The sequence below is a fragment of the Anopheles marshallii genome, chromosome 2, assembly GCF_943734725.1.
Source record: "Anopheles marshallii chromosome 2, idAnoMarsDA_429_01, whole genome shotgun sequence".
In the NCBI taxonomy this organism is placed as follows: Eukaryota; Metazoa; Arthropoda; class Insecta; order Diptera; family Culicidae; genus Anopheles; species Anopheles marshallii.
In genome coordinates this window covers 27,985,307-28,010,547 of record NC_071326.1, presented here as the reverse complement: position 1 = coordinate 28,010,547, position 25,241 = coordinate 27,985,307, and the positions used below count along the sequence as shown (strand labels likewise).

The 25,241-nt window shown below is 47.4% G+C and overlaps 1 protein-coding gene across 1 annotated transcript; it reads right to left on the bottom strand.

Moving 5' to 3' along the window:
- Positions 1 to 196: 196 nt before the first annotated feature.
- On the bottom strand, positions 197 to 13,277 carry LOC128707028 (uncharacterized). The gene is made up of 4 exons (XM_053801972.1): positions 12,794 to 13,277; positions 12,528 to 12,639; positions 6,472 to 6,611; positions 197 to 2,571 (listed from the first exon to the last, which is right to left on the bottom strand). The coding sequence occupies exons 1-4, from the start codon at positions 13,275 to 13,277 to the stop codon at positions 197 to 199; spliced, it is 3,111 nt and encodes a 1,036-aa protein (XP_053657947.1).
- Positions 13,278 to 25,241: the final 11,964 nt, after the last annotated feature.

Genomic DNA, 25,241 nt, shown 5'->3' with positions numbered 1-25,241 from the left:
TACACGGGGCCGCCACCGGAGACGACGGAGATATCACAGCCGCGGTGGAGCTAGCCGTAGTGGTGGTGTTCGCCGGCAGAGTGGCCGCTGTAGAGCAGGACGACGTGGTGGAGGACGTCGACATCGAGCTGGACGATTGGGACTGTGTCGACGTGGAGGGTGAGCCCGAGTTGAGCAGGTAAATTCTCACCGTATGCTAGCACTTCGGGTGGAACGTTTTGCGGTCCGGCAGCAGGCAGAGGATGCTGAGCGCCATCACCATGTGCCAGATCGAGTGGACGATGTGATAGTTTTGCTTCGTCTGCAGAAAGGCGAAGCAGACCAATCCTACCATCACGAGAACGCTACCGATCGGCAGGTACAGTGCCAGGTAGTTGCGGGCCGGGAAACATCGCTTCGTCTTCCGGCACCGTAAGCCCCAGCTGACCGAGATGAGACAGATGCCGGTGAGGGCCGGTGCCAGAAACACCCAGAGCGATTGCTTGTTCAGCTCCGTGCCGAACGCGAGCAGGATCGCACCGAGCATGTGCAGCAGTGACACGAACTGGTGGCGAATGTTGGACATGGCGATCAGCGTGACCCAGATGGCGAGCAGACCGCAGTAAAAGTCACAGAACTGCAGTACGCCTATCTTCACCAAGCAGAAGCTAAACTCCTCTTCGCCCGAATCGCACGCATGGTAGAACGCCGAGAAGAACATGGCGAAGAAGTAGATGATCGCTTCACTGTGGTAGCCACGCTTGACGGCGTAGAAGATGCTCGGCAGGAACAGCAGGTTCGACAGCGTTAGCATCAGGGAGGCGAGCAGGATGGACGCGCTCGACGGTACCTGCGAATCTTCGGTGCAGTCCCACCCACGATAGTTGCGCAGACACAGACACGTGGAAAAGACGAACCCGCCGGACATGTAGTGGTAGCAACGCCCGAACCGTCCACACCGTCCAGCCACGCACGGGCTGGAGGAGATGGTGAAGACTACGCTGGAATTGCACGTAGCATCGGCGACTCCACCCTGCACGCTCTGTTCCGTGGCGTACTTGTGATGTAGCTCGAACTTGCGCGCCATCTCATCCGATCGAGCGCCAGTACATTTGGCATCCATGATGCACTCCTTGATCTTGAGCGTTTCCGTTTCATTCAGCACACTCAAACAAGCGTCATCCGCCAGACAGCTGCGGTAGTAACTCAAACGATCGGTACAGGAACACGGTGGGCGCATTGCGTCCAGCGTGGCGCGGTACGATCGTACAAACTCTTTGACGCTGTCGATGATTGTCGACCGTGCCGTTGCTTCCGATCCGTGACAGAAGAGACCCAAGGTGACGTACCAGCCGCCCGGTTCGGGGAACGGTACGTGCACCAGGCCCGTGTTCGTGTCCGCATCCGTGTTGTTGATGACGATCGCGGCCGGATAGATGTGCCGTCCGTATACGCACTTGTCGGGCCAGGTAGGGATGCCTGGTTCCTCGAGCCGCAGACACACGATAACCGTTTGGTTGGCTTTGCCGACACTTTGTTTGGTTTTGTCCGAGTCGGTAGTGCTCGGTGCGATCGTGGTCGTCGTCGTGGTGGTGGACGTTGTCGTCGTGGTGGTCGTTGTCATTGCCGCCGGAAGTTCCGGTACGAACTCTTCCTGTATGTCGATCAGTTTCTCGGCCACCACACCGGCATGTTCGTTGGTCGATTCGTGCCGTGCATCGATCAAACTGCCCTTCAGATCTTGCCGCATGGCAACGGCAAAGCTGAGCGTACCGCCAATGTCATACACATCGTTCACGTCGAACTTCATCAGCGCGGGTATGCCGGCGGTAAGGTTCAGCGTCACCGGTACCGTACCGTTCACATCCGGCAGCAGATCGTAGTCAAACATGAAGAACTCCCGATACGTTTGCCGCAGCACTGGGTAGCGGTCGAAGCTTCGGTTCGGCAGTGACTTAGTGTCTGTCGTCAGGGTATCACTTTCCTCGGCCGCATCGACACTCTCCGGGGTAGGTTCCTCGGTGGACGGAGTCATCGTTGGCGCGGTGCCTGGCACATGGCTCTCATGTGCATGATAGATTAGCTCCACCGTGTACATTAACGTCTGCGCCTCTGGTACACTCGTGGGGCCATCCTTCTTCCTATCGTCGGTTTGATTCGTGGCGTCCGACCCGATCGTGTCGTTGATGTGAAACCCCGCCACAATGGTACCGCTACCGTTGGGTGGATTTTCGCGCATAAAGTCCATATCCACGTAATGCCAGGCACTTTCGTGAGGATAGAAATCGATGCTTATGTCGCCGGTTTGGTTCGGACAGATGATGGCATTCTGCAGATAGTTACGCGCCGTCGGCAGTGCGCTCGCCTGCACATGAAAGCCCACATCGGTGCAGTTCATGCAGGGTTGCGTGATGGAAAAGCGCCACGTTACGATCGACACGTTGCTTGGGACGAAAAACTTGAAGGATTTGGGCTCCTGCTGGTCAGCGGCTAGCGTTCCCTCGTGCCGTACGTCCACGTTAAGCATCTGTGGCTGCGCACTCGTCACGGACATCTCCGACATCAGCAATGTTTCGCAGGATGCAGCCAGCCCTGCCGGGTGTGATGGCGCAATGAAACGAAACCAAAGAGCGAAAAAAGAACGGGAAACGGTGTTAAGCTTGGCCTGGATAAGAATGGTAAGTAGTTGAAAATACACTACGTTGCACTATAGGATTTTTTCTCGTTTTAGATTATTCTACTAAATAACACAGACACACCCAGGACACCGGAGCAAACGAAAGTTAGATTCTACTGGAGGACGCAGTATCCAACAGCTCCAACAGCTTTCAGCTATCGCTCCAAACATCATTAAAAACTTTAACTGCTTCTGAGCTAATGCTGCAGCTTTGCGACTCGTTCTTCGTTGTGTGTGGCTACAGTTTTTTTCCATCCTTTATTTTCGCTCTCCTCACGGAACTTCCCTGTAGCTTTATTTCTTCTACTCATTCACAAACCACCAGTGTGCCAATAGTGCGACGATTGTCGCTACAGTTCAATTTCCGCTCTGCCACAAAACGAGTTCGAGCACGCCCGGCAACTTAAGTGAAAGTGGCCGTTTTTTTTTGTTCGCCTTTATAGTATTAAAATTTCTTATCACACCGGTGAAGTTTCTCCGCTTTCTTTGCACCAACGCAAGGTGATCACTCGGTAGTGCACCGTGCGGGTAGCATCGGACGGAAAGCAGGGATTGGGTTTTGGTGGTGCAAAGCTTTCAAATCCTCGAAACCGGGTGGAAACCGTTTATCTCCAAATGAGGGAAATGGAATCGAAGATTGCAGAAATGACGGGGAAAAATGGTCTGCATGGTGGTGGTGGCTAGGAGGTTAAGCATAATTTAGTCATTACCAAGTATTGAGTGGGAAGGTTTTTTTTGCTGGTTCCGTTTGCTATAAGGTTTCGGGAGTTAATTTTTGTACTTAACACTTAACACGCAGCGGTACGCGCAACGGCAGGGCAACGTAAAGTGAAACTTCCGTGTTTGCTTGTTTCAGTTAGGAATTCAATTTCGCTGCGTCAATGTTGTTCCCTTTTATGGCACTTAATTAATACGCTTTTGTCTGTTAGTTTGGTGTACGATGGCGGATGGTGGATGGGTTTCGTTCGATTCGCAAGCTTGCAGTGGAGGAAGCATTTTGAGGGGAAATGGATTCTGTAAAACTCTTGCTCATTTAGAAGTTAAAGTTTTTTTTTTTTTTTGGAGACGTCGCATTCAGTTCGAGGTAATGGAAAAACTAATTGTATAAAGAGAAAAGCACGAATTTGTACTGTCTCGAGGCAAAACTCATTGTGACCGGTACGGTATTGTACAAAATGTAATGCAACGACTAAAAATATCGCATTGTTTAGAGAATTTTCTTACGTACTTATTAGGCGTTACTATCATTTGGTCCTACCACTCCTCTTCTGTCTAAACGATCCGGACGATCTAAAAGGACATTATCATGACGTTACCAGCCCGTCGGAGCCTGGCGTTGTGATACGCTGTTCCAAGAGCTCGTCTTTGTAGTGGCCAGCCTTCCACACATACGGGGCCAAAACCCCTCTGAGCATCTTCCTCTCGAACGCGATTGAAAGGGAGTTCGTCGGTTTTGTACAAAGTCCATATCTCAGAAGCGTATGTGAGTAAAGGAACTGTACAAATTCTAAATAGTCCCAGCTTCGTTTGTCGTTACAGGTGTTTTGAGAACATAGAAGTTTCCTCAGTCTATAGAAACACCAGTTGACAGCCAGCACTTTAGGTCGTAGCTCAACATCAATGTTGTTATCGTGTTATCGTGACCTTTGACCCACGGTAGGTGAGTTAGGAGTTGTTGGCAGGGCCACTGGTGGTGCTACCTTCCATTTGGCTTATGCATCGACGCCGCCTGCTCAGTCTCTATGAGAGCATCCGCTATGTAGGAGAGCCGTAAACCAATGATGCCTATGTTATCAGCGAATGGCCGTCTCTAGCGCTAGGTTGAAGAGTAGAAAACCTACCCCATCTCCTAGAGTTTTTTCGCTGAGTAGCTGAGAGTTTTCCATCCACCAAAACCTGGCATGTGACGGTGGTCCTGGTTATTCGTACTAGTCTGTTAAATTTGATCGAGAATCCATTCATTGGATTCACATTGCGTCGTACAGTACTACCCTGGCTATGCTGTACATAAAATAGCTTCACATGAAAAACGCCGATGAATAAAACCATTAGGGGGATTTCTCTTGAAGTTTTGAGTAGAACTAGTTTAGAGTGTATTGTTTGTAATGTTTTTTTGCTCGAGGGCAATTTTCGTAAAACATTGTCACGTGAGGTTTTGTGTAAACACGCAGCTAGTTCGTTACTATAGGGACCGTAAACGGGGTGATCTACCTCAAGGAGTGTCTACAGATGCGTCTGCTTTTTCTGTAGCAGCAGCACGAAGGCCTTACGATCGTCTGACCTGATCTGGTTTTGTGCCACCATTCTAACTTTTTCCTCGAGTGATACGTAGCCAAGTTGATCACTTGCCTACCCAAGGAAATGAACCCTTCCTGAAACGGCCTTGAACTAGAGCTCATCCAAAAAGCATTTGGGTATTATGAAACAGTCACTACACTAGCATCTCAAAAAGGTAAAATCTTAAACAGACATAAAGTGAGCTTAAGTACAAAAGCACCTGCAGCCGGATGTTGTACCGAATCCATTGAGTGGAGCTAAGCGTAATGTGCGAGCGTACGGTTTTAGTATTGGAGTTGAATAGAATTAATATGTCAAAAACCTACTAATAGCTTACTTTTTACTGTCTACAAGTTAGAAAAGGATCGGTTAAGAAGGTAATTTTCTTTAACGTTTTCTCCGTGATGCAATTTGATGTGGCATACGCTCGGTACACACTGTTTTAAACCTGACCTCGCTGCAAATGGTTGCAAATGGTAAATCTGCCCGAGTGGCTACCACTACTATACATGCTAATATACCAATTATACAATTTTCATCGGAACCGGGAGAATTAAAAAAAATTAATGACCTATCATTAGGATTTGCGCAAAACAAACGAACGGTGCGTATGACTACACGTGTATCCCGCACACGCAACACACCGTTGCCCGGCCACGCGCCTAGCCGGTGTCCAGATTTGGGTTAAATTTTAATTTGCCACACACCGACACAAGCCTGACAAAGCAAAATGTGACGATGTTGGGGGGGGGGGGTAAAAAAAACCTGGAACGACATCATGATAATCACTGGTTGCGCCTCCCGAAACACAGTGAAGCAAAAATCACATCGCGCAACATCCCCGGACATCGGGATCCAACCCGAGTTCGGTTTTTGTATCAAGCACGCGGCTTCAGTTTTCACACCGAAACGGACCACAATGGCCACGTTGGCGAATGGCCTCAATTTTCTCACCCCGGTTACGCACCATTTCCCCTTGCCGTATTTGGTAATTTGATTGAGCGACTTGCAACGGTGCGACACCCCCTTAGTGGTGGTGTCATGTGTGATAGAATGCGCGTGGGCGCTTCCACATCGTAACAGTGGCACTATTTTCGGGGTGTCTCGATTTCGACCTAATTACAAATAATGACAGTCAATCAAGTGGCCGTTTGTGGCCGTATTTGCATTCTTTTTCATCGCATGTTGCCCAACAGCCGTCCGGAATGTGACAGCGGCGTGTCCTTGCGGCCACATTTCGTGTTGCACCTGCATGTGTTGTCGGTGGAGTTTTTTTTTTGTTATAGCCAAAGGTTAAAATTGGCCACCATTGGGCGTGATTTAATTACCCCATTACCGGCCCGGAATGCCCGGTCCGATGTGTCAAATGGGTGTGATGCCCACCTTTAAACACACACTCACACCAGAGCGCCGGGACGGACACGTCGCTTTTGACGGACTGGCAGCTCTGGCTCCATGGTAGGAGCATATCTTGATGGGGGCGTTCGATGGCCATTTCTCCGCTAGTCGAAGTATTGCTGGCTGGGTTCCAAACCTACCTTGCTGCTCTATTCGCTCGTTGTTCGGATCGGTCCAGCTGATGAATGCCACGGCGAACCAGTTGCCCGGGTGTGGCCCTTCAATGCTCAGCCGGCGCGTTGTGCTGTCCGACTTGAACTGTAGGCTGTGGATTTCAAATCTGCAACAGAAAGAGTAAAAAGAATGCGAACCGTTATTTGCGCGGTGCAATTTCCATGTCCTTACGTGGTATTTTTTCATAACATTTCGATCAATTCGGTTGAGATGAGATGAAATACACAAATTGGTTGAAGTAGATCAAGCAGATTCAAGTAGAGGTAGTTGAAGTAGAGGGCGATTTGGGGGTTTTCTGCCTTTTTTAACTCAGGTTTCTGTAAAGCTTTTCATATATCGGGAACTTCCAGTAGATTATACAGGAATTATAATAACGTATAATGTTATATTGAAAGATTAAACCAATCCCGAGTTCTGCTTAACAAATCTTTTGAGAAGAGTCGTTCGTGTGACTCTTTAGCGAGCAGTCATTCATGTGATTCTTTAGTGAGTAATTATTCATGTTAGTGAGGAGTCGTCATTCCAATAAAATACAATGCTACATTGAAAGTTCTCTTATTTCCCGTGTTTTGCTTAACAAATCTTTTGAGAAGAGTCGTTCGTGTGACTCTTTAGCGATCAATCATTCATGTTACTTCTGAGGGAGTAATCATTCATGTCAGTGAGGAGTCATTCCAATTAAATACAATGCTACATTGAAAGTTCTCTTATTTCCCGTGTTTTGCTTAACAAATCTTTTGAGAAGAATCGGCTCATTCATGCAACTCTTTAGTGAGTTGTGAGTGAGCTCATGTTAGTGAGGAGTCATTCCAATCGGGAATCGACTCACATAGGATTCATGAATCCTCAGAGCAGAGCAGGAGATCTTGCTCCTTGGATGTCCAAAGCGGCATGGTAGTTCGATCCATTTCTGGCAACTGATGACCTAAGGGGCCAGGTTGGGGGAACGCAGGGGATGCATATGGGTAACGTATTAGCTCATAGGTTGAGGTTATAAATCTTGAATAATTAATGAATCCCATGAATAAGTTCAAAGAATCATTCGGATTCATGAATCTGAATCAGATTCACCCAACATCACGGAATACCCTTGGAGTGCATCACAAAGAAGAAGTTCCCCTAGCCAATATGGTGTAACAATGCATTTGTCGTCCAGCGTCTATTTCCTATTTACAATTGGCTTGTTGGACGCTGAAAAAGCATGTTTCCAACAAGCTTTCGTACCGCCACCGTCTCACTATTATGTGGATCATTTCTTCACACGGCTCACGATACGATAGTGCTACGGGAAGCAATTTCATTGGAGTCCTGCGGTTTTCTAGTGGCTGTCGCCACCGGAGCAACTGGCTTTCGTGCTCTGACCTCGAACGTAACGTCCCAACCTCACTGGTAAGGGTGATTCCATCCCGCCAGTCTCCATGGATCGTCTAAGATCGAGCAAAAACTAAAGCTCCCGTTTCTATTTCCCTAGTGTGTGTGTGTGTGTGTGCGTGGGGGGGATATCAGCTAGAGTCCACATGACGTGCAAGCGGACAAGCACACAAAACCCATCCCCTTGGAAGGAGACCACCCAAGTCACCCGAAGGTAGAAAATGGGTGTACGGGCGTATGGAGTAAGCTTTTGCCGTGTTGTGGGGCGTTGGGGCTGTAAATCAAATTTCAACGCCATTCGTCTTCTCCAAATGCTCGGGCCAGAGCCAAACACGCGGGACCACGAGCCCGTCGAGCTGGTGAAGGACTGCCCGATCGCTATGCAAATATGCTAAACCCTTCCCCTGACCCCCCTCCCCCCCTCTTCCCCTCCGATTACCATACATCGTGCGGCACGTTACCTGGCACGTCCCATGGCAGTGTTTGCCGGGATGAATTCCGGACGCCAAACGGCGATCCGAAAACGGCAAAAGCAAAGGAAAATATAATAATCTAGCACAAAATAGCATTAGCCCCATCCCGGGAGTGGCATGATGGTGACCGTGCGGTGTGCACCTCCCGACGCGGACGTAGACGAACGCTTTCTCATGGGTTATGATGAGTTTTTCCCATTTTGGGGTGTTTTTTTTCTTGCTTTGTAGGGAAACGCAAAGCGCCGGTCGTATGCGAATAAGTAAAAGGTAAAAAAAAAAAAAACTAGTCGCCCCAGTCGCATTTTCCATTGCACGAACTATGTTACGTTACTTTTCGATTTCTGTACGCTCGATGTTCCACGTTTCCACCGGGTGGGTGTGTGTGTGTGGGTGGATGGGGCAGTGGGGGGGTATTTTTCTTTCTTCGTTTTCTTTTCGGTTTCGGCACAAAGAGGTAGCTTCTGCTAGCAAAAAAGGTAACAACAGGCAAAGGCAAAGATCTCTTCCTTTTCCCACCCTTACCCACCCCTTCCCGCACACGGTCCGCACACGGTGAACAAATCGTACGAAATCATATAAAGACAGCGAAGTGGGATCACGCCACCGTCCCGTGTTTCCCTGCCCCGCACTCAATCGCACGAGCCCGCCGGCCATTCTGGGAACGTTTTTGATATTCATAGGATTTTGTCTTTCCACGATTTCGTGATTCGGCGTATCGAAATGTGATAGAATTTGTCATTTTTCCGTGATCCAATCCCCCCGGCCAAAACCCGTCCCGTTCGTGGGTCGGTGCGCTGTAATACCCTGTCCCTGTTCGGGGGGTGGGGTGGGATGGGGGGCTGTGAAATGTGGATGCAATTTGTGTTGAAATTTGGTTGCTCCCTCAACGTTTCGCCGTATTTCGAGCGGGAGGTTCCTGTTTTTTTTGTCCTCCACCAGCTGATGTTTGTTTGTTGCGCTTGTTTGAACGCGATTGCTTTGGGGGATTTGTTTTGTTTTACGGCGACGGGGACGACTGTATGGAGCATGGTTGTGTTTTTGATACACTACCAACTGACAGGCCCCCCGAGAGATTCCAGTGATATAAGGGTTTTTTTTTTTTATTCTGAGCAATCTATGGAAGAGTCTTTCTGTTGTTTTTCATGCAGTTAGGCTGAAGGATTAGACGAGATGAAGGGCTTCACTAATTAAACACGATATGCGGACAGCTAAAGAGTGATGAGAAGACTTTCTACGAAATTCTACGAAACCAATACGCCTGTGTGGTTCCGTCCCGGGGTCCACGCAACTGTCGCTTACCGGTTCCGTTGCAAAGTTCTGTAAAGTGTTAAACATTCCACCAAGACGCACGAGCCTTCACCGTCGGCAGCTTCGGAGAACAAACCCTCCAAGCGGCTTCACTTTGTCGAAATCGAAAGACCATAAATTTGCGTCAATCCGGCGCTATTTCACCTCACCCCCCAACTCCCCCCCCCCCCCTCCGCGTTCCACAGTCAAGTCAAGAACAACTTCGCCGCGAAGCAACCGTATCCAGGAGCCAACTTCTTCGTCAAGGTTGAAAGCATCTTCAGGCAATTTCCGCTCGCAAATCCACTAAATAATGGACAATCGGCATCGGCGGTGCGCCAGGTTCCCCAGCCACCGCGTACCGTTCGGGACAGGCACGATGCTAATCATTCCGGGCCAGCATTCTCGGTTCTCGGCAAGTGGCGAAAGTAAGCAAATTGTTGCGCTTGCTTCAGGGGGGAGCGCCAAACCTTTGGAGGGAAATTGTTTCCCGAGTTTTTCCGAGCGCCCGATTGCGGTGGGCCGATGGGGTTTTTGGCGGCGATGTGTGTGAAAGGTGCGGGTGGTCCATCAGGATGGATGGAAAATATTTGGCAGCCTCTCTGCTTTCCCGGACAAAGCTCATCGGCTACCCATTTCCTGGCAGCGTATCTGAAAGCCAACCCCCCCCCAAGGCTCGCTTCCGGCCATAGGGAGCGTAGGAAACTTTATCGCTCCGTTATGGGTAAAAGTTATGTTTATTCTTTTGCTTACGGGGGTTTCATTTTTTGTTTGCGGCCCACAGCATCGGTTACCTTGCGATGGCTACGCGTCTTTTATCGCGCATTCCAATTCACCCTTCGGTGCGGGCCCCTTCTTCGGGGGCTAGAAGATGGTAACTAACTTTTCCAACCCCCATCCACACCTGGGTTGTGGCGTAATGTTTTAGCACCGAAATGATACCGTGCCCATAGATGGAAGACGTCCGGGCAACCGGGCACACTGGTGCCCATTTATAAAACCTGTGATTTTGTGGCCAACAACGTTTTTGGGGACCGACGCGCTCACAAACCGTTTTTTTTTCGAGTTCGTTTTACCCGGCGGTGGTGGAGGTGTGCCTTTGGACCAGTTCGGGAGGCGTCCTACTGTCCTCGTTAAAGACTTTGGCAAGCACAACTTTTTGCGTGTGCCGCCCGACACACAACGCTTGGCGTCCTTTCCCCTGATACGGAACGTTCTCTCCGTGGACGTGCTGTGACGCTGTGGGGTTGGTGTGTGTTTGTGTGTGGGTTTGATGTGCGAAGAATCTGCGGTTGACTGATGATAGCTTTGGCAACATTTGTCACGTAATTTTTGATGAGTTTTACTGCTGTTTTCGATGCCGCATCCCGATGTGCCTTCTGGTGGATGTGCGAAAAGCAAAACCCAGTTTGAGGGGGGGACGGCTGGATAATGGTGTGGTTCCACCAGCATTTACCACCAGCTTCGATCAGTGATCGTGTGTAATGGCGTAAGTTGTTCGGGTGTTTGCAACGGTCCCATCGGTAACCCTTCACTGGGTAATGGGCGTTGGGGAGGTATATAATTATAATTACAATTTTAAGATGTGGTTGTGATCTTATAGTATCATTCTGTCCCATAGTGATAGAGCCTCGATATCTGCGGGAATAATATTCAACGAGATCTTACAGTGACAGAAAGCTTCCCAACTACAGTTGGGTCACAAGAACTGAACCTGTACAGTTCGATCAGTTCTTTTACGTGAACGAACGAACTGCGTTGTTCAAAGTATGTTGCTGCAGTTCGTCAATAGTCCTCTGGTTGAACTATCTGTATAGACAGATCGGGTGCATTATGCATTTATATGTAGAAGAAATTAAACGAGCGGTTTAGCACGTTGAACGGCTTGTACCGGAAATTGAACTGTCCCTAAAGCAGGTTGAACGGAATGTAACAAATAGAAGGAATGGATGAAGTACGTATTAGTGTTATGCGCCTGTCTCTTCCTTTCTTACGTATTTAGAACTGTGGTATTACGAATGTAGAAGAGACAGAGCAGACAAGTTTTTCATTCGCAAAACATTTCCGTCTCTTTAGTATACATGAACGACTTGCCACACCAGGGTCGCTCGTTGAAAAAGTGAGTGCCATAGCGACCTAGCGAACATCCAGATCTTTGCAGCATGCACGTCCCGGGTATCCAGGTCTCTCGTTCTCTAAGCGCTAATGCGGATCGCCGAAATGAACGACCTGGTAAAGCAGGAAGTTCTTGATTTCGTCGTTCCTTCAATGAACGACCAACTTTGCACTGGTGTACTGAAGAATTGTTGTACTTCGATTAAATGAACGTAGGTCGTTCGTTCTATTGAGCGAATCGAACGAACGGAACCGGTTGTCGTTCTTAAATCACAACAGACTGGGCTACTGGGATTATCACGTTTGATGCAAGTAAAATCCTCACTGAATCGTGTTGCTTTGTACGTGTAGACGTGACTTTTGAGTTATGGACAACTAATGTCACAGATATCCAACAACAAGGCTAAACAAATCAAACCCGAGAACGGAATCGGTATCTGATGTTTAAGTAGGTCCAGTATTTTGGAATTTAAATTCAAATTGAGGGAATACTTCTTCGATGCTACTCAGGACCCGGCCCATAAATCTTGTGTGTTTTTTTTTACTAAATGTAATTTTGGTTCTGATAAGCTTATCTATAAAAAAAAGATTTTGTTAAGTTCCTTTGAGTCATCGTTGTGGACTAGCCCTTAACGCTTAAAGGGTTATTGTCTCATAAGGGACATGTGCCATCCACGTGCCGGTGTTCCACATCCGCAGAGGAGTACAAATGAAAAAAGTTCGTCCAATTGCTTCACGTCCTCCGTTTCCCCTTCCCACACCGACCGCCCACTTACCGTTCCTCCGCGTCTAGAAAGTGCTTGGGGAATGTGATGTTTTCCGGACTGATGACCGGATAGCTGCCCGCTTTCAGGTGCAGCGTAATATCGTTCGGTTTGCAGTTGCGCTCTGAAACGGAAAAAAGAACAAACAAAAAAATCCCCCCCCCCCCCACAATGCACGGTGTGTGTGTGTGTGTGTGTGTGTGACGGGGGTTGAGATATAAACAACACTGGACACCGAATAACAGCCTCGTTTCGTCTGTGCGTGTGCGGCTACTTACGGAAGGCACCTTTGGATTCCTCGTAAGCCTTAAAGCTAAAGAAGGCCGTACGGGTGTCGGTCGGTATGCGAAAGTGCAGTATCGAGACGTCCTTGTAGGCGGTGTACTTGAGCAGCGTGTTGGAGGGCAACCGTTCCAGCGGTATCTGACCTTCGGGCGGTACCGGCGACTGGTCGACGCTTTGGGATGCGGTGTCCGATGTACGCGGCCCCGTCACTGGTGATGGGTCGGTGCGTACCGTCGTAACGTCCGGCTCCTCGGGCGGATGTGTTCGGTCGGTGAGGTTGCTGGTTTCGCTGGTGGCGAGAAGACTACTGCTACTGCTGGATGTGGGTTCGCTGGAGGTAACGCTAATAGTGGCCGGATGTGGTGCTACACTGCAAAGGCTTCGATTTGTGGCTAGTGTTAGGAGCACGAGCAGTACCCCTAGGACCATGACAGAAGTTGTCCCTCGGGACGTATTGCTGCTGCTGCGAGAGCACATACTTGCACAGGCTGGGATGTGTATGAGTGCCGGTGTGTGAGGGTTTATTTTTTCTCAGTGTCACCGTTTACGGAACTCTGCTTTCTAGCGCTGGACGCTGGCTTGTGACGTGCGAGTGAGGCCGATTGTTTAGTGTTCCAGTTTCGTTGCCTTGCTTCGTACATGTGGGGCCGTAATCTCACGACGCAGCCCTTGACCTTAGGCACCTCACAGTACCGACCGACCGTCCCTTGTAGAGCGCTCCCGTGCACTTCGTCCGTTCGCCGCTAGTTTGTCATTATCGATCGATTAGCAGCAGCGGCAACTGTACAGCGATTCCCTCGTTGCCGGTGGTGGAACGATATCGATTCTCTGCCGGTGTCGTAGGTGTTTGGTTGGGAACCACCGGCCCACTTCAAGGCAATGTCCTCAAGGAAGCTTGCGTGCTTTCCCCGCGCCTGAAAACGAAAGAGAACGAAAAAGAATATAGGATGGGGCTCTATATTTATTGCACACACTACTTGCTTGTAGTTGTGCGGCACGCCGTAAATTAGAAGCGATGGGACATGATGCAGGGCTGATTGATTCGATGAGCGATCGATGGCGGATGGCGGATGGTGCTTTTGCGGTGGAACACATTTCGCACCCCGGCGAAAAGTAATCCCGGGTGGCTTCATTTTGCTTGTTCATCGTCCGTCCGCTCGAGCAAGCGATTCGCAATTATTGTTGACGTTGTGCTGAACCGATAGGACGATGACGCGCGTACGGTAAGGTAGGGAATTTTCTAATCAAATCAATTCGGATTGTTTGCCCTGGTCGCCGGCGTTAGGGAATAGTTTGCTGCGAATTGCGAAACCACCATCAGCCAATCCAGCCGTAGCATTGTAAATTGTTTGTTTAAAATACTTGCTGAGCTGTGATTGCACAACACCCACCCACACCCCACCCCGGATTTTCCCAACGGGAGGGGACAAAACTTTTCCGTTCCAGATTTGTGGACCAGGTCCGCAACCGGACAGGACGTTGTAGTTTTAGTAATATGGCAATACCTACAACTATCTTCGCTGCTGGCTGAAAAACGGAGCGAGCGCTTGGGACGGTTCGGGGAGTTTCGCATAAATCACTGGAGAAAACAGTCACAATTGGAATGATAATCAATTGTAAGCTTGCTACACCAACCGCCAGGACTCGTTAAACTAGAGTCATCCTTTTGGGGGACCATCTCCCCATCCTACTCTACCGGAAGCCTGTAAATTGTTGCACGAAAGAGTCGTCCCTCCCACGGGGGGGATATTGCAGGGAACTTGCTCCACGCCGGTGTCGATGGAAAGTGAAGGTGGAATTTTCACTTCCCAATAGCGCGAACGTGCTATTTGTTGTTGTGTTATGTGATTTTTTTTTTGGTTTTGGTTTGTTGTCTACCTGGTCCTACACGTAAATTTTGCTTCGAGCGGTTGGAGCTGTTTTATTTTCATTTTGTTTTTTTTTTTTGTGTGTTGCATTTTTGATTCAGTTACCCGCCGCGGCGAAATAATCACTTATTGATTGCTTTCGTTATGGTTCACGTTCACGGGTTTCGGCCCCGTGTTCGGCTTGTTTCCGTGTGTTTCCCCAATATCCCCAATATCCTGTGTGCGCGAATCGTGTGTGTGTGTGTGTGTTTGGACTGGTGGTGTCGATTGTTTTTATTTCCTTCCTACCCACATTCACCTTGTTTGGGACAACTGTATGTGTGTGTGTCCGGAAAGGATAAATAGGGTGTGAAAAAACGAAAAAGAAAATGCCAAAACCCGCCCGCACCGCCCAAAAGCGAACTCAAAACTCGATAATCACAGGAAAAATGGACTTATTGAACTACGACCGTTACCGGGAGTTGGAAATTGGAGCAAAAACAAAAACCAATCCCGGAAAATGCTCCACAAAAAAAGGGGCGGCCAGGGAAGCGGGTGGTTGGGTTAAGCAAAAAAAAAAAACTACTTCCGGCTCCGGATGTGTGTTGCATTCTGTTGCAAACTTTTACGGGCGAAAGCGTATTATGGAATTTGTTTTCGATTCGCGGTATGTGTGTGTATGTGTGAGTATTTGGTACACCTTTCGGTTTAAATGGAAAAATGCATGCAATGTGCGCATAATTTAGCAGAGGGCCCAATTATTTGGTTGCATGTTAATTAGTGTTCCGGCTTTTGTTAGCGATTTTTTTTCTTGTCCTTAAAGATGATGGATTTATTTTGTTATTTTGTTGTTTACATGAAAGCCTTAATGTTGTAATATACTCGCTTTTTCCTTCAATTGAGTAAATGGTTGTGCAAGTTCTACATTTCTGGCATCATTGACAAACATTTATAACATAGTTTTTATTCGAGTTCCGGATTGTTCATCGGAAACTGAAACACTTTTGTCCAACTTTCTGTGCAAATTGTGGTTTCCAGACTAAAATTCTTGTCTATTGGGTCCAACGACGACTAACAAAAAGCATTTTGAATATTATTCAACGGTCGATTCACATGTGACAGCTGGGTTCAAATATTTAACCGCAGAGGGCGCTACACACATCGATCGAACGGTGTAATTGATAGTGACGAAGATTACGAGGATCGAGTTGTGAACGACGGGAGAGAAATAAGCTATTCCGACAAATTTTTAGCTCTCCTCTAACGAAAAATTATATGTTATTTGTTTTAGTTTATAAAAAAGAAGTGCTAAAATAAGTCCTTAATTGGAGTCCAATAATTGGATTAGCTGAGTTGGATAGCATAAGTTTTCTTTCCTTACAAAGAAAAGATGGCGTTAAAACGCTGAAAACTTACTCGTAAACCCAATAAGCAGGAAGGTTTAAAAATCACACAAATTGCATTACTTTAGGCGCCTTTCATGCAATTTGGTTTGCAAAATTGGAAGCTTAAAAACATAAACACAGCAAAACGATTGCATACCGCCAGGCGTATCTACATCGGGCTCTTAAGAAAACAAGCTAATCTGTAGCATGTCGATTGTTGTAAACATAAATTGTATTAATTTTATAATTTAGCCTTCACGGGTAATTTGGTAATGGCAGAAATGGCAAACATAAATAGGACATCCACACCCATTCAATACAATCCATTTATCTACGGCTATTCCACAAAACAAGTATGAACATTATTGACCATTTAAGGATGTTAATGCAATTGGGTTTGAGGCATTTGCTTATTTTGATTATCATCTTACGAAGCATGGAAGATAATTAAACCGTTGCGAGTTTGTCTAATTAAATTGACAGTAATGTCTATTGAATGGTTACAAATTAATTGAGAACTGGACTGGCCGATTAGCCTTGTTCCGCCTTATTAGACCGAAATGAGAGTTTGTAGCTAGGAAATCGACACGAAGCGAAACTTATTAACAAAATATTGATCAGTAGCATGTAGTTGCTTGAAATACGAACTGTATCAAAAATTCTTTAGGCCGTCAAAGACGGGGAAAGCTCATAATCAATTCTAGAGAAAGAGTAAAAGTATTAAAAAACAGCATTTTGAAACGTAAGCAAGGCGTCATTCTCGACTTCGATCTCACAACAAATACAAACACCACCGGAAAGGAATAAATGTCCGCACGTACGGTGGTGGCGGTGATGAAAACTCCATGAAGAAAATCCAAATTGTTCCTCTAATGAAAGTCTGTCTGTCTCGATGCCAATCTTAAGGACAGTGCGAAATTGAAAGCGAAAAGTGTGCACAAGGTGTGGTGCTGAGCGTGGTGTAAAGTCAAAACCATCCGGCCAGTCTCGAGTAAGCGCACGTCGAGCAAGGAGACAGACACAGGGAAATGTTTCATCATGTGCAAAAAAGCAACAGGGCGGACACGAGGGTACAATGACACACAAAATGGGGCGTGTGTGTGTGTGTGTGTGGTTGTTTTTTCCTTCATCTTCTTCCCAGCCCTTCGAGTGAGATGAATCGAAGAAGTATTTTCATTGAAATGTTCCTTGCCAAAAAAAAAACTTCCCCACGCGCACGTTTTGTCATTTAACTCTCGCGATGGAGCGACAAGCCCTCTTCCGACAGAAACCAAAGAAAACCGCCCAGAAAATGGAGCACCTCTTCCCACCCGTTAAGGATCAAATGGGGGGACGGGGGGTTGGCTTTAGGGTTTGAGTAATGTGTGGGCCTCGTGACGGGGCAGCGGTGAAAACGAGCAAAGGTACGGCACGACGGCAGTAGGCAAAATGGTTGTTCGAAATGGATTTTCGAAATTTGAATATCAAATCAACTGGAAAGAAGTTGGAGATTTAATTAAACACATTTCCACTCCATCGCAAAGTGCTGCTCTCGATTGAGTGTTAAGTCGTTCGTTTGTTTCGCCACCGTTAGCGCGGGAAAGACGTCGAATGACCAAGGAAGGAGAAGAAGAACAAAAAGCAAAAAAAAAAAAAAAATAACAGACGAAGAAACACACAGAGGACACCTTGTGGGCCGGGCGGCGGAGTTAGACCGAATCCGTTCGCGATGGTATAGACTTCCCGGGAAGAGTGCGCTATTTCAGTATTCATGTTCCGGAACGGTGAGCCCGGGCTTTGGAAAATTTGAATTGGATTTTTCTTGTTGCCTTTTTTTTTTGTTTCTTTCGGTTCGGTTTTCGGTGTTCAACCATCCTACGATCTGCGGCCTTTGCGTGCTCTGGTTCGGCATCTTTTCCCCACTGCCCCACCGGTTCTGGCGAGTGGGCGTCTCTGTGTGATGTGTCCTTTTTCTGCGACACGGAGCGCTTCGAGGGGTTTCGACTTTCCCCACTATATTCTCCGAAACCCCCCGCCGATGGGTAAGGTTTTCCGACTTTCAGGAGCAATTGTGCGCAAATGGGATTTTGTGCACGGCAAAGCTCATTTCATGGATACACAGGCACACTCGCACACACCCACACATTAAGAAAGGGTACTTCCGATGGTGAACTCCGTTCAAAATTGGCTGGAAAGTTTGGACGGGTTGGAAGATTGCCGGCCCTTCCCTCGCTCCCCCCTCCCTACCCCCCCCTCCTCGGTTGCCCAAGAGACACATCTTCTTTGCTTGTGTCGGTGCGTTAAGAGAGATGAATGTTAAGAGACTGTGAAGTAAATTTTTGGGACGTCCACTGTGGGTTAAGTGGGTTGTTTAAGTGCTGCAGAACATCTGTCCCCATCGGGACACAGTGTTCTTGCGGCTGGGCACACGGCAGAGCAACCGATCTGTCAGAATCAGTTTCAAATGAAAATGATTGAAGTCCAAAGTTTCGGTCGGGGGGAACACTGTAGTGGCATTAAGTTGGGTTACATATTTATTGTTAATGGCACGATAACAGGTTGTTCTTGTGCCGTTTTAAGCTTAGCACGATTTGTGTTGAATGAAAAGCGCAGAAAAAGAACACTGTCACGTGGATTGCATACCTTTAGGATGTTTTCTTACACGACAACAGTGATGGGTGCAGTAAGAGCCTAAAGTTATGCTATTTGGAATTCAAATATGAAGATTACCTTTTTATTGAGATTAAAAACATAAGGAGAACTAAAAGGGAAATCTACTAAATACTAAAGGATATCATACCTAGAGGATTGCGTACCTTTAGGTTGTTCACTTGCAAGAGAAAAATATTGGTATAGTAAGAGCCTAAAGTTATGCAATTCGAAATACAAATATGAAGCCTTACCTTTTATAGGAATTAAAAATATGAGGAGGACTATGAGGGAAGAACACTAAACACTTAAGGCTAATCTTTATGTTGCACACCACATTTTCATTACAAAAAGCATCTGCAGGTCACCTACCGAATGGAACCCGTACGCTAAAACAACTAAGATAAGTAGGTAAAATAAATGTCGCAGCTTCTGAGGTTTCGTGAGAAAGTAGCGCAAAAAAGGTATTAATATTTTTATTTCTTCCTTAGTCCTTCTGTCTTGTGCCCGGTTCTCGTGCGCACAATTTCCTGGAGTGTGCATTTGCTTGCCATGATAATCATTGTTGCAGTTGCAGCGCAGGTTTGTAAAATTATATGCAATCTAAAGCCCAACCCCATTCATCCAGCTTGCTGTAGCAGCACGGTAGCTGGAATAAGCTGTACGAATTATTTAAAGAGAGAGGAGAAATTCCCTGAACGCTGTGTACAGCAGGGCTCACGGTGATTCCGCTTGCCGACTTTCTCCGATTCAGCACCATTAAGGGGGGATGTTTATCTTCGCAGAAATGGAAGGATAAAAAACGATAAGTAAACTTCCAGCCAAAGACATTGCACTGGCACCTGGTTTTCGCGCAGAACCTTTGGCCCGTTGAGTGGATGATGCTGGGTCCGGTTGACCGGAACCGTGGCCCGTACGGTGCGAAACACCGACAAGAAGAAATGCGTTTCTGTCGTTGTTTTTTTCTCAACATCTCTACAACGAACTCTGTACTTTACACAACCCATCCGGGCTGTCTGCCAACGAGTGCCAAGGCCACTCGCTGGTTTATCCCTAGCCAAACACCGTGGGTGACAACCATTACCGCTGGAGGAAAGTACACAGAGGGGCATCAGGTGTACCAAAAGTGCAACTCGCCGGGATTGAGTTCCAGCTTTTCAGCGATACCATCGCTCACTTTCGCGTACTTCGCTTGCGTTTTAATGGTTATTTTTGTTTTCCCATTTGACCGTGGCAAGAGCCGGGAAGGACACGAGCGCCAAGGTGAACACGCGCCGAGAGTGAAAGAGTACGGTTGAGATGATTTTTGCTGCGGACAGGAAGAAATTGGGTCAACCATGAAAAGTCTTGATTTATTTCACACTTTGCCCTCTAGACAGACGTTTCCTCACATGGGAAAGTGGAAGACAACCACCGATGCCACTGTGTACACACTGTCCGCCGAGGGCTAAAGCTGCGGGATGGGGAAGCTAAGGTGTTGTTATCATCCAAAAACCCAACGGAAAAATAGCTCATGCGTACTCACACACACACACACACATACACCCGAATCACCAAACACAACCGTCAAAAGGTATCTGCTGGTGGGCAGCAACATTCCGGTGTAAGAATGAACATTAAACAGACAGTCCCTTTCTTCGCCAGAAGACAAAACACACACACTAAAAAACACTGTTTTCTAAACGATTAATAGGCGCCACGAAGAAATTGATGACACTAATTTGAGGGACTGTTTGGTGGGTGTGTGTGCTTTTTTCGTGCTGTTGTTTCCTCTAGATCTTAGACCGCTATATTTTTAATGCGTGGCCTCATTTTTCGCCAGCCAGCCAGGTAAACTTGTGCCGCCTTTGAATAGTATCTTCGGGGTAAAGCACGGAAAACAACATTGCTCACTGCTTTTCTTACTCTACTGGGTTCGTGTTTCCGTGGGACCAGTGTTTCGTAAGTAGATAAAGCGATAGGATCACTGTTTGATGTGGGAATTTACACAATTTGTTCGTATGAAACCGTGCACAGGTGCGTAGAGTTCTTCAATGTAGAAGCATAACATAGAAGCTGGCAGCATTGAAGAGTTGATTATGTCATGCAAATTGCATAATGTTAGGCGCTTTTCATTCAGCTGATATCGTAAAGTGTGATAAGAAACAGAACACAGAACCGCTGGCTTGAGGAACACTGCTCTCGGGAGTAAATCACCGCAGCGTCCTTGATCGCAAGTGTCCTTTCGCAATAAATTGACAGCCTTCGGGCGGCTGACGGCGTAAAGCATTCATCACGGCGACTTTCGAGGCCGGCATGAGGTTTGTCACAAGTCATACCATCAATCGGATCGAACTTTTGCCGTGGAACGTAAAGCTGGTCGGAATAAATTTCCACCCCTCCAGTAACCCGGCAGGGAGCAACCGTTAAACAACCCGCCAAACGGGTAGGAGCTGTTTTATGGCGCTCCGATTGTAGCGGAGTCGTAGGCAGGGAAGGATATCTTGCAACATAATATAAATCGTAACCGATGGCTTTGAACGGGCGCGGCACGGCAGACGCCCGGATTCCTCCTAGAGTAGTAAAGCTTTTTTTACGATTCTTTCCAAGCAGCCATTAATGAAATGATTTTAATCGATCCAGCATCCAATCAATCCAGCGCTTCTTCATGCCGATGTGTGTTTGGAACGATTCGAACGGCATCCAAGCTAATGCTAACCGGTGCTTTTCGCGCACATCCGCACGCGATATATAGGGCTGGCGGACTGGAGGTGGAGGGTGGGTTATCAGCACTTTTGAGCTGGTCGGAAACAAAGAATAAAAGGGATGAATTATCGATTGCGTTTCGCGTTTCGCCAGTCGGTGAAGAAGCGTTCGTTAACTTTTAAGCGAATTCGTTCGTTGTACGTGAAATGTTCTACCATCATGCCATGGCACCTTCGTTCGCGAGCGTTGGGCGATTTCCTGGCGCTCGGTGGGGCTTCTGGGCTTGTGGTTCAATTATTTCCACGCCATTTTTTTTTTCGCTTTCTACCGGTGCGATCTCCTTCGACAGCCCCTTCATGAATAATATCTTAGCCTCAGTTCGGCCACTCTGTGGACTTCCACAGGGCGTGTAATGAAATTACACTGAAAAGCTTTTATCGTGTGTGTGTGTGTGTGTCTATGGAAGTCTACCATGGCTTCGAGTGAAAGAAACGTGAGCGGTGAAGTGCAATGCACACACAGGCCGTCAAATCAAACAAATTCGCCATAGAACATCCCAACTGGGGGATTTTTTTTTGGGTTGTGAAATCACGTCAGTGATCAGTGTGCCATTATTCCCGAATCGTTGATTGGCCAATATTACTTAAAATATTGAATTCTGCGATGTTACTACGATGTGTCATTCCACGCATGGTGGGCTTAAGGTTGAAGAAATGAACCGGGCACAACACTTACTCACTCAGTTTGCTCCTGTTTTTCACCGGATATCTGCGTATTTGTCGAACTTCCAACAGCGAATTCAGAGGGATGGAATAGTATTCGGCTCACTACATACTACCACAATTCGTCACAGACACGTTGAACGCATCACATCCATCAACGATTGCGATTGGGACACAAAAGCCGGAAATCGGGTACGCGGAATCGTCCGCACAAAACAAGCGATTCGAGCTTACGGGCCACCAATTAAATCACCGATGCGCGAGGGTTTGCTTATCACCTTATCACCGATAAGCTTGCACCCTTCGTTATCGCTCGATTACGAACTTACGCTTACGAAAGGGACAGAATAGGCCGGACGACCTTTTGAATTGCCCTGCCGAAGCCCCAAAATGTCGCTTGACGCTAACGCGCTCTGTGTGCGCACTGATGAATGATTTAAGAACACATCTTTCACTACTTTCACTCTCACTGTGTCCCCGGTTGGTTCGCGTTTTGGGGGAGAGAGTTCGTTTGCTCAAACACTACGGCTATCCGGCTACTTGCTATCTTGCTATCTGCTCCGGTTAGCTTAATGTGTGCAGGCCAGATGCTGCCCAGGGATAGTGTTCCGTGCCAAAGCAACCTTCCTTTGCAGCTTCCCTTTCGACCGGGACCAATCCGTTGCCGAATGTCGCCGTCGTTTGCTGTCGTCTATCGTGCTCTCTATCACTTGCGCGTGGCCAGAATCAGAACGGCGACGTGTTGTCATCAAGCACAACCCGCTCCCGCTGCGTGTCCGCTGCTTTCTTGCACTGATACGCCCGTGTAGCGCCGTTGGGCAGCGATTTAATAATGTAATGTAATGGTTTGTTTGGGTAGCTAGCGTTCCGTTCGTCCGTGCTTACGGCGGCTCCCGCTTATCGCGCGACCGTTGCGGCTTTCGCCACCGAGCCCAGCCTGCTTCGCTGCCCGAACACGGCACAGGGTGGATTCTATCAAACATTCATCACACCGTGACGGGGTTTGTGCGAGCAAACTGGAGGAAAAAAAACTGTTGACAAGTTAAAAAAGTTTATACAAATATTTGTGCGCACACAGCACGGTGCAGCGGCGGCGTGTCCTTTCGGTGTGACGTACGCCTCCGAATGGTGTTGAGTGTAAATTTAATTAAGAGCCCGCTATAAAATCAGCGTAATTAGCTATGGTTGTTGTGAAAAGTTGTAACCAAAAAAACAAAAAAACTTCAATTAAAAAATATAGAAACTAACACTTTTGAGAAGCTAAAACTTATGCTTGCGACAGCCACCGAAGCAACCCTGCCACAGTACGCACGTAGCAGCTGATAAGGCGAACCTGATAGCGTTACTGATATCTCGTCTTCCCCTTGTCTCTTCCACTCGAGAATTATATTAGTTTTCATTGGATCGTTTAGCTTGGGTTGGCATGGTGGTGTTGCCGGTTCCAGCAGTGGCCATGTTGCGGTGGGTCATGGACGACACGGAGAGGACGTTTCAATGGATGATTGTTTCTTCTCGTTTCATCTCAGAACACAAACACACACACACACACATGTTCAGGGGCAAGTCGCGCATCACGTACACTCAGTGGTGGCACTGTTTTGTTGGGCCAGCAGACTGATATGCCCGGCCCGGTAGCACAAACAGCGACAGGAAGTTGTCTGTGCACGAATGTGCGATCGCTGCTGCAGGAACGGCGGATGGATGGGTGGGAATTATGCTTTATTGAATAATTATGCTGCTTGTTTGCTGTTTGCAAACGGGTGTACGAGTGTGTGTGTGTGTGTGTGTGTGTGTGGGCGCACGTGTGGCCACGAATGTCTGACCTGTACACCTCCGGGCAGCCATTGTGGCATGGAAAGTTGATCCGGCCGGTGCGATGCTGCTCACAGCATTGGACCAGGGATTAGCACCTGTTGCCGTAGCTAGTCGCTTGCAAAGCCGTGTGAAAATGATTCCCACCCACACACACACACACACACCTGGAGTGTAGTGTGGCGAAATCATTCAATTATAATGTGCAACTCCGGGGTGAAAGGTGTTGGCCGGTGAGGGCACCGACTCATTGCACCGGTCGCGAACCACAGTTGCTCGCGCAGGTGACGGATGGAATGCTGAATGGAATTTACTGCGAACGTGGCCATACCCCGCTGGACCAGGATGGGAGATGGAACTTCATTGGCAGGGGGAGAAAATACAACTTTTATTAATTGCATCGTATCAAAAGCAAGCATTAATTGATAAGGACACCGGTTGCATGTGTGGCGCGATAGTAGCGAAACATTTAGCAATCATTTTGAACATAAAGACGGGGAAATATTGTACCGCTTTCGATCGAATTATGGACACTTAAGGCATCTTTTGTACATAATTTTATTTAGTAAACACAAATTATATTCTCTTCCTAAAACTTCATATCTTCATAAAGAAGCCACATTCATGCCGGGGAAATCTCCACGCCATTCTCAAGGACTTGCCCGAATGGCCAAAGCACCTGCCGACTAACAATTCCTCAAGCCTCAGCACCTTTGCCGAATGGCTCGTTAAAGAAAATAACTCTAATTGCAACTGATTCGAACTACGGACATTTTTGACGTTATATTGCGGCCGTTTTGATTCAAATTTCGAGAACATCACCGAAGCTTCGTCGATAATGATCACGAATCATACACTTTCTACGCTTAAAGAACAACTATTCTGTTTGTTTGCTTCTCATCGTCCAAATAGATATAAAGATACATGTCTGTCCGCGATTTTGGTCACATTGATTGCTCCTTGAAAGTAGTTTAATGATGCCAACAAAGCAAACCTCTCGATATTTAGCTAAAACGTGAAGAATATCCAAAATTTTAAGATGCCCGTGGTTCGATCCAGGACGGTACCATGTGAGTAGGGCAGGTGGTGTATTGGTAGCGACGCCGATCTTCACACGATAGGACCGCTCCAAAATCCAATCTAGACCAACGGTTCGTATGCGCAGGAGTGACTATCCAGCTACGGGGTACACGGTATCGGAAAACTGGATATGGAATCGCGTGCACAATTTAGTGACTGTCAATTTGGGCTGGCTGTTTACGCACATACGGATTCAAGAGTTGAGATATAGTATGCAAAATTCTACGAAATTTTAAACAAATGATGTGCAGAATAGAATTTAAAAATTGAGTTGAATAATGA